Source organism: Perca fluviatilis, chromosome 21, assembly GCF_010015445.1.
Source record: "Perca fluviatilis chromosome 21, GENO_Pfluv_1.0, whole genome shotgun sequence".
In the NCBI taxonomy this organism is placed as follows: Eukaryota; Metazoa; Chordata; class Actinopteri; order Perciformes; family Percidae; genus Perca; species Perca fluviatilis.
In genome coordinates this window covers 24,401,804-24,411,425 of record NC_053132.1, presented here as the reverse complement: position 1 = coordinate 24,411,425, position 9,622 = coordinate 24,401,804, and the positions used below count along the sequence as shown (strand labels likewise).

At 43.3% G+C, this 9,622-nt stretch overlaps 1 protein-coding gene across 12 annotated transcripts in view; it reads right to left on the bottom strand.

Annotated features, from left to right (window-relative positions):
- Nucleotides 1–4,726: 4,726 nt before the first annotated feature.
- Nucleotides 4,727–9,622, bottom strand: part of cacna1g (calcium channel, voltage-dependent, T type, alpha 1G subunit) — a 386,801-nt gene continuing 381,905 nt past the window's right edge. For 11 of the 12 annotated variants that reach the window (XM_039787908.1, XM_039787916.1, XM_039787917.1 and 8 more), the window contains one exon: nucleotides 4,727–5,992. In XM_039787908.1, the coding sequence (XP_039643842.1) occupies nucleotides 5,084–5,992 (909 nt within the window). In that variant the 3' untranslated portion in view covers nucleotides 4,727–5,083. The other variant, XM_039787919.1, reaches the window with a different exon arrangement.

Here is a 9,622-nt window from a genome sequence, read left to right as displayed (position 1 = left end):
ATAAGACATGTTTTCAGTTATTTCACACTTTTTTGTTAGGTACATAATTCCATATGTGTTCATTCATAGTTTTGATGCCTTCAGTGAGAATATAGTCATGAAAATAAAGAAAACGCATTGAATGAGAAAGGTGTGTCCAAACATTTGTCATGTACTGTATATATGACGAAAAAGTCATATTATAGTATGTCGACAAAAGTGACAAAAAAGTCATAGTATAGTAAATTGAAAAAAGTAATTGTATGGTTCGTCGAAAAAGTGATGAAGTCATTGTATAGTATGTCGAAAAAAGTGATGAAACAAATCATAGTATGGTATGTTGAAGCCAGCCTGGACTGGGTATCAAACTGAAATAAGTGATAACAAAAAGGCATATTATAGTATCTGAGATTAACTGAAAGAGCCCTGGTAAACGTCCCATTGAAGAAGCCTGAAAAAAGCCTAAACAATATGTGTTATCAATATAATGACCGTGAGCACCAGAAAGCATTTGCGAACACATTGATATATAATTTGTGTGGATAAAGTAAAAAAAATGTGGGCATATCAGCGATTTGAAAAAACTGGTACTCTGTGCTTTCGACCAGAAATGCTGAGGTTGTTTAAGGAGGCCTAAAGAAGCATGAAATGTAATCATTGATAACACAAACGGTGTAAAAGATATCAAAAAGCTGAATCATTGTCTTAGAGCTGAAGGTTCTGTCAATGGTTTAAAGTCGGAATGCCGTCTGTAGGTGAAAGTATGTGGGAGCAGTAGCATTTAGAAGTGGAAGAAGCCTGAAGAGGATGTAAAGATTGCTCCATTGACTTTAATGTAAAAAGCTTAATATTTTAAAATCTATAAATGGTGGAGAAAAGTTGAATACAAGCACACATGTCCTTAAAGAGCTGAACAATTTGAATGTTTTTTGTAGCTGAAAGTATGCAGTAGTAGGTGACCGAAAATCATCGGAAGAATTGGATAACAATAGGGTGAATGCTGCTGAATCAGCATTCACACAATTAAATTAAGTAAGCTGTTCACACAATACAGTAACGTGAGCTATATAAATTTGCAGAATACATGGTTAAACGTCATTTGCTCTTACGAGTGTATTGAGGTGTGTACTTCGTCCACAGTAATCCCCACCAATCTGTCTCCAAAGCGTCCCAGTTAGATAGTAAATGCTGTAAACATATTCTTTGTAAATCTTTACAATCATTCCCGGAAGAAATAAGCAGGTCTGCCTTGTTGCACAATTAAAATTGCCATTTTTTTGCGTGTAGCTTGCTAGTTCGAATGTTGTCGTTTCCCGTAGCAAAGGGATTTTGAGAACGGCTACACACGCAGGATGTCAGTCTTTATCCTGTAAATGTACTTCTGTTGTCCAGACTAAGTGAAAGATAAATCCCTGGGTAGACAAAGTCTAGAAATGTAGAGTTAATAATAATAATGATTTGATCTAACGGGGATTATTTTCTTCAACGTTTACTTGGGAAGTGAAGGTAGTGTTCTCTGCTTCTCTTCACAGTGGTCAGATTCATCGACCAACCCTTATAGAACTGGCTCAGGTTTGCATTGCAAAAGCTCTTAATTATGCTGTTAGTTTTAGTAGCTCTAGGGTACTGCAGGGCATTACTGGGTGTAATTCCACCCCCGCTCCAGAACTGTCAGGTCATCTTGGACAGGTCTGCTTTCTGTCAGCAGAGTCAGAACTAAACGTGAAGAATCAATGTACATCCTTATGTACTTGCATGTATTTTATATCTGGAACAAACTCCCAGAAAACTGAAGGTTCGCTGACACTCTCCGTTCTTTTGAATCAAGGCTGAAGACTTAGCTTTTTGAGGCTGCCTTTTAAATAAAATCATGTACCGGTAATTGCTCATTTCCTATCCCTATTTTCCACCAGGCGCATCTGCGCTGCATTCCGGAGGCGCGTGTATAGAGTCAGCATAACCCACCAGCCCTGCCACGGCGTCCCAGAAGCGTGCGTGAAACGGCTCTCCGCTTCGCTCAAGATACGCGTCAGGTCTATTTTCACTCGAGCCGCGGGGCGTTGGAACAGCCGGGCAGGAAGAAAAACAGCGAGAGCATCCAGTCAATTTACCAAAACACCCCCAACTATCGTATATATGTCTCCTACAACACCATGGACGACAAGAGATTAATCTTGGATGTGGAAAAACATAGAGATAGAAGATAGACACAACAGATCCTTTTTATAAGGACAATGCCAGAAAAGAAAAAGCATGGTTGAATTACAATTGCTTGGAGTGGAAGGTAGATGCTATCTTAGTAAACATGTGATTGTTCTGTAAAGTACTTGTAGAGACAATATATAATCTGCGAGTCGGGCAGGCAAGACTCTTCACTTCTGAGACGCTCCCGGTGTGGTATGGCGCGTGGCGGAGGACGGAACAAAACTGGAATGCAGCCGGAACGCAGCACAGACACGGCCATTGGAAAATGCATTGCAACTTTCTCTTTTGTAACATTCTCTTTAGTGAATGTTTTTAATTGCTCTTTTTTACGTAAAGCCCTTTGAATTGCCTTGTTGCTGAAACGCTAAACCCTTGCCTCGCAGAAATTTTATTTTTCTGACTTGTAGTCTTCAGACTCAACCGACGCTGACTCCTGTGACATCGCTTGAGGCACTTCATCAGACTTCACTCACACACTTCAAACTTCCCCTTTAAATATACATTTCCCCCACAGTAACTGTTTCACTTCATGCTGTGATGCAGAGCTACGCTGTGCTACAAATACACTTCTATAACTGGAGTTCCATCCAGGGAACTTCTATTTTGCCTCGCCTCATGTTGAATGGGAGACTCCTGTTGTGCATTCACCCTGTTCACACTCATTCATTCACTCACTGTGACAGAGAGAGAGCAGCGATCATGGGAAGCATAAGGTCTGTAGTAGAGATGGCTGCGGTAGGTGAGTTTTAACATTACAATTGAGTCTTTCTTCAACTTCCTTAAAGGTCCCATGACATGGCGCTCTTTGGATGCTTTTATATAGACCTTAGTGGTCCCCTAATACTGTACCTGAAGTCTCTTTTATATAGACCTTAGTGGTCCCCTAATACTGTACCTGAAGTCTCTTTTATATAGACCTGAGTGGTCCCCTAATACTGTATCTGAAGTCTTTTATATAGACCTTAGTGGTCCCCTAATACTGTACCTGAAGTCTCTTTTATATAGACCTTAGTGGTCCCCTAATACTGTACCTGAAGTCTCTTTTATATAGACCTTAGTGGTCCCCTAATACTGTATCTGAAGTCTCTTTTATATAGACCTTAGTGGTCCCCTAATACTGTATCTGAAGTCTCTTTTATTCAGACCTTAGTGGTCCCCTAATACTGTACCTGAAGTCTCTTTTATATAGACCTTAGTGGTCCCCTAATACTGTATCTGAAGTCTCTTTTATATAGACCTTAGTGGTCCCCTAATACTGTATCTGAAGTCTCTTTCCCGAAATTCAGCCTTGGTACAGAATTACAGCCACTAGAGCCAGTCCCACAATGAGCTTTCCTTAGTCTGTGCAATTTCTGTTTCTGTAGCTTTAAATGCTATTGAGGGGAGGGTGGGAGGGTGGGGGTGTGGCCTTGACCAACTGCCACTTTGCTCGTTTGAAAGCCATGATGTCTCTCTGTTTCTCATGGGTGGGCCAAATTCTCTGGGCGGGCAAGCAGTGAAAGGGGAGGCAATTCCAGATCGGCCCATCTGAGCTTTCATTTTCTCAAAGGCAGAGCAGGATACCCAGGGCTCGGTTTACACCTATCGCCATTTCTAGCCACTGGGGGACCATAGGCAGGCTGGGGGAACTCATATTAATGTTAAAAAACCTCATAAAGTGAAATTTTCATGCCATGGGACCTTTAACGTTGGCTTCACTACTAACAGTCTCCAATGTCCGTGGGGAGTTTGGCTCTGTCTTATGAGGTCAGATTGCTTGTGCTTGTTGGTTTGAGCAACCTTAAGAATCCCCCCACACACACACACACACACACACACACACACACACACACACAAACGCACGTACACGCACACGCACGCACCTGAGCACGAAAAGTTGAATTAGCACAAAAGAAGTCAAAGAAGTCAGGTAAAGAAAACAACTGTAGAACCAATTTTAAGTTGTTGTCTTTCTGTAATTGTTCTAGTCTGTCTGCACCGAGACGCTGAGGGCTGTCTGAGACACTCAGGAGAATCAAGAAATCAATGGAAATAATTCAAGTGCAACCTCCTTTTTTCCCTCTAACAATCAAACCACCATGGTCAAATGTGTGTGCTTAAAAATCCAAGCTCAGTTTAATGACTTGTTTTTTTTTTATATATATATTTATATATTATTCCTACAAATACATGGTTTTCAGCACTTTGAAAAACGTTCACTTTCCTTAGTAAACCGAGAAAGCTACAAATATCCTACGGTGAAAAAAAAAACGAGAGAGACAAAGACAAACCATTTTGACAAAAAAAAAACTAAATAAAAATCACAAAAAAAGACATGGAAATAACAATCGAATGAAATAATAATAATAATAATAATAAAAAAAAAACATCCTGTACAAACACTATGGCCCAATAATTTAAGAAAATAGTGTCTCTAAAACGTTCATATTGCTTGGTACCTCCACTGACCGGGCGAAGCCCACCCGTGTAACCCCAGGCAGTTCAGACGGGTGACCACAGAGGGCGCCAGATCCCCCCTGATGTCACTCCAGATGTTGGGGGGTCATCCAGCTGCAGCCAGTGGCATGCAGGCGTAGCAGAAGAGAAAACGGCCATGTTTGTGTGTTGTCGTTTCATGTGTTCTCTTCTTCTTCTCTGCTTGTTTTGGCAGTAACAATACAAAGACATAGGGATGCTCACACCACTACAGTACTGCACTCCTCATGAAACCAAGGATGTTTGTTGTAGCTATACCATTATTACTCTCTACAGCATTATTACTAGAACTATGACCATCACAGATACACAGTGTGCATCGTGTGTTTATGTGTGTGTGTGTGTGGAGGGTTTTGTCCAGCTGTGTGCGTGCGTGTGTCTGTGTGTGTGTGTGTGTCTGTGTTACGGGATCAGTGTTCAGTGCTCAGAGTTTGTCTTCTCTGGGGAGAGTCAGTAGCTTGGGGTTGTTGCTGGCGTTTGGCGAGCCTCCGTCCTGTCCCGCCCCCTCTCCGACTCCCAGGTCAAAGGAGTCCTTCGAGTCACTGGAGGGCGCTCTCCTCCTCAGGCAGGTGTCCCGGCTCGGCACGGCAGGGGGCATCCCCAACACCCCCGGCCCCGTGGCCCCGAGGCCCGGGTAGAGGCCAGACTGGTGCTCCAGTCCGTCGGGGGGGTCCACGGAGATGCACGGCGGGCTCATCTTCTTCTTCCGTCGGGGCGAGGGCAGCGAGGTCTGGGCGGACGTCTGGCCGTGGGTCTGCAGGCTGTCGGCCCGCGACACGAAGCCGGAGGAGGCCGAGGCGGTGCTGCGCTGGGGGCTGGACTCGGCCGACGAGCACGCCTCGACCGAGTGACACCGCAGGTCGTCCAGCCAGGAGTAAGGGCGGGGGCGGGGCAGGGGGGCGCCGCGGCCCTGCGTGTCGGCGCTGTGGAACCGCTTCAGCTGCCTCAGACACGGGCTGTGGCCGCCGTCGCCGCCGCTGTCGTCCGCCACGACAGCCAACCCCGCGTGGGTAATGAGGGACACTTCCTCATCCGCCGAGGCCTCGTCCTGCCGGCGCCGCCTGGCCGGTGGGAGCGGAGGAGGCGACGGGGAAGGGGAGTAGGAGGCGAGGCAGCGCTGCTCACGAAGCTGGGTGTGCACGCTGCTGGGACGCAGGGGTTTAGGGGAGGGGAGCGGGCAGAGAGTAGGCTGCCGCTGAGGACCATGGGAGCAGGGTGAGGGAGACGCGGAGGGGGCTAGGGGGAGGCCCAGAGAGACCACATTCACAAGTCCTTCATCGCTCTCCCCTCCCTCAGAACACAGGGCCTCCTGAGAATCAGTAGACACCGCAACCTGGAAGACGGGGCATGGAGGGGAGGGGGGAGGGGATGAAATATTTAGGAGAAAAGGGTGAGGAGATGGAGGTAAATGTGCAGTTGAGGAAGGCAGGAGGAGATGGAGCAGAGCAAGGGCGCGGGGGGATCAGGGGGGAGATGAGAGGGGTGGAGACTAGTTAGTGCGAGGTGATGAAGATGAGAAGCAGTCAGTTTGGGTCAAAGTTCACCGTCTGGCCAGCGCATCTCCAGAGTCCTCTCTGAACCGCGCTTTGTTGGCAGCTGTGGGCTTGAATTGCAACACATTCAGCAAAGAGTGTAACACAGAGGTTACCCTGGGTTACTCAATGGCAGAATTCCGTATTGCGATTTGACAATATTAAGTTGGGTAAACAACCTTTGACATTATTGGATGTGATCTTTGGGTTTCTTTTATTAGTTTACTGTGTGGTGCTGCTGTTAAGGCAGAGCCAGCATTTTTTTTTACATCTGATGGAAAAATTAAAGCCCATCTCCACTCTAACATTGTTATTGGTCTTTTATTTTTTTTATTTGGGATGTTTTGAGGGCCTCTGCACAGAATGATGTATGTGCGGAGTTACAGTTCACATTCAACTGCTGAAGGAGGGAAAGTTTCTCCGTGCTCCACCTTAAATCTCACTTTCACACGTGCAGGACTTTGTGACATCACAACTGGTTTGGAAGCCAGTCCTGATCTAATGTGCGACTTACACAAGTGTCGATGCGGAAACTGGAAACCTCCAGGTCACATACAGGGAGAATGGACTCCTCAGTGGAGTAGGAGACATCTTGTGTGCGGCAGAATAAATTATTAGAAAACTATTTATATTGGGGGTTTTTTGTTTTTCAAGGGGAGACACTACAGGCAAAAACATATTTTTTATTTTTTTTCGGGGCTATTTTGCTTCCATAACACATCTTCTTTCAGACTAGTGGGGGAAAAATACATCCTGAATACACATTAGGGTGTTTATTTTACTACAGTTTGTCTTTGTGTCCGTAGGGTTCTCCTGAATATCCTGAACGCCTGAACAGTTATTATTAGATAATGCCTCGTTTGCATATTTAAACATAACATTTCAGAAAACTTGTTATACATTGTCTTAATGTAAGTAATCATCTGCGGGAAGTTTCATGGTGATATCTTTTAGTTCAAATATTTTCCCCTATTCACCAGTAGGATAGGAGTAGATGCAATTTTAATAATTTTGAACTACCGAAAAAAAAAAATGTAAAAAAAGTGTTTGGTTTATACCCATATCAGACAAATGATTATTCAAAGAGGAGTATTATTTATTTGTCTTGAAACATGTCTGGAGGGGGTCTTTAAAAGGACATGATGAGTGTTCAATTAACGACTTCAACATCACAATTAAAGATCTCTTTGAATATTTCCCCCCACAGTTTTTAGTATATATACTGTACATATACCAAATATATAAAAGGATTATGAATGTGATCCAAAAATGACCTCAAATTTGTTGGAATTAAATAAATATAGACTTGTGTGTTGGCTGCTTTTACTAGTTGGACGGACAGAAGGACTCGGTTGCTGAGCGCTGGCTGACACAGTGAACACTGAGCCAGACCTCTGGACCCTCTAACCTTTGACCATTCACACAAACCCCCCTGTAAACCAAATTCTCATCAGTGTTTCGGCGCCGTCATCTACGGGGGTGTGAGGCCAACAGTCAGAGGGTAGAACTTAATATGCAGCTACTGTAGGAGAGGAAGGGGTTAGTAAGCACCAATGGTTGCCAAAACTCAGCCAAAAAAATGTCCTCATCACTTGTTCCTCACAGACCACAAACTGGGGAGACGAAATAATATTTGCGTTGAATTAAGTCAATTAAAGTGTCTTGAATCTGTGGAGATGAGGATGCAAGGCATGCATGAGTTTTTTTTTCTTTTCTTTTCTTTTTTTGCGCACAGCACTTTGAGAGATGTTTGGAATCGTGGGTTCCCCCTGCATGAGCCTGAATGGTGGGACCACAGAGACACCTAGTGGCCAAAGATATCACAACCAGGCCCGGCCAATCACCAGACAGCAACACAACACCAAAGTAACACATAATCACTGGAACATCACTAAGAAAACATCACCCTGTCACACTTATTTTGAAGCAAAAATCGGATTAAGTGCTACTGTCCTCTGGTTAACAACTATATGTACATCTGAAGCACTGACCTAGTCAATAGAAAACACACACTATCGCTGTGGTACTGCTTGTACAAAATGGCCAAATGCATATGGACAGCACTCGCTGTTCTGTAGTAAACCCCTGAGTCGTATAGTTTGTAATGTAGTAAGTGCACTGCATTGTGGGTACATTTCTCAGCCAAATAACATAACATAAATTGAATACATTCTATCACTCAGCTACCGAAAAACTCCACTGATGCAATGTTACACCTAGCTCCTGCTGCTTGTATAAGAGTGTACAGAAGGATGAATAAACTCAAAGTCCCAGTAAGGTTTCCTACAGGCTCTTAAGAGAGTTTTAGATGCTTTGTTGATGGTGGTGCTGATGGTTAGCAGTAGATAGATATTTAAATAAGTGGGGGGAGGAAGCCTGTGTATGTGTCTTAAACTGTCTGTCTCTTGGAAGATGAACGTGGAGTCCAGTGTTTCTGAAAAGGCCCCAATGGCAGCTAAAGTCTGCCGTTTGCTGCGGTTTCAGAAACAGGAGTATCTGTGTTTGAGCAGTAGCTCAGGATCGGGCGGCTTTTGGGCCCAACTGAGCTGAGATCAGAGAGGAACAGATACAGATATATGGAAGAATGAGACGGCAGATACGTTAATACCAGAAAGGAATACCAGGAAGAAGGGGAGAAGGAAGAAAAGGAAGAAAAGTGAAACTGTTTAGAACATGCAACAAGGAAAGAGATTTAGGAAAGCTCTAAATCCATTCTTTTCAACAGGGCCACAATTGGGAGAAAAACCTTCCAAGATTATAATATATATATATATATATATATACAGTACCAGTCAAAAGTTTGGACACACCTTCTCATTCAATGCTTTTTCTTTATTTTTTTCTATAGGCTACTGTACAGTAGATCAATACAGAATACATTAAAACTATAAAATAACTTATGTAGTATCCGAAAAAGTGTTTAAACAAACCAAAATATGTTTAAGATTTGAGATTATTCAAAGTAGCCATGGTCTGCCTTAATGACAGCTTTGCACACTCTTGGCATTCTCGCAACCAGCTCTTGAACTAAAACTTGCGTTGTCTTCCCGTCGACTATGCAACTTTTTGTTTTTCTGGGTCAAAATTTTAAACTTTTTCTTCAACGTTTTGGTTGTCTTTTTCAACACTTTTCCCAACGTTTTTGTCACCTTTTATGAGGTTTTTCGTTGCCTTTATTCTTTCCGACGTTTTTGTCGTTTATTTGCAATTTTTTAAGCTTTTCTGTCAATTTTTTCAACATTCTTTGTTTCTTAAATGCTATGCAATTGAATTAAACACCCACATTTAGTTAAAGTAGTGAACTGATCATTTCTTTAACTTGTGAAGAAGAACCATCCACTTTGTTTTTCCTTCGACAATTTGTTTCAAAGAAACCCAAATTTCTGATATAAAAACTTTGTAAAATGGGTCAAATTTGACCCGAGGACAAC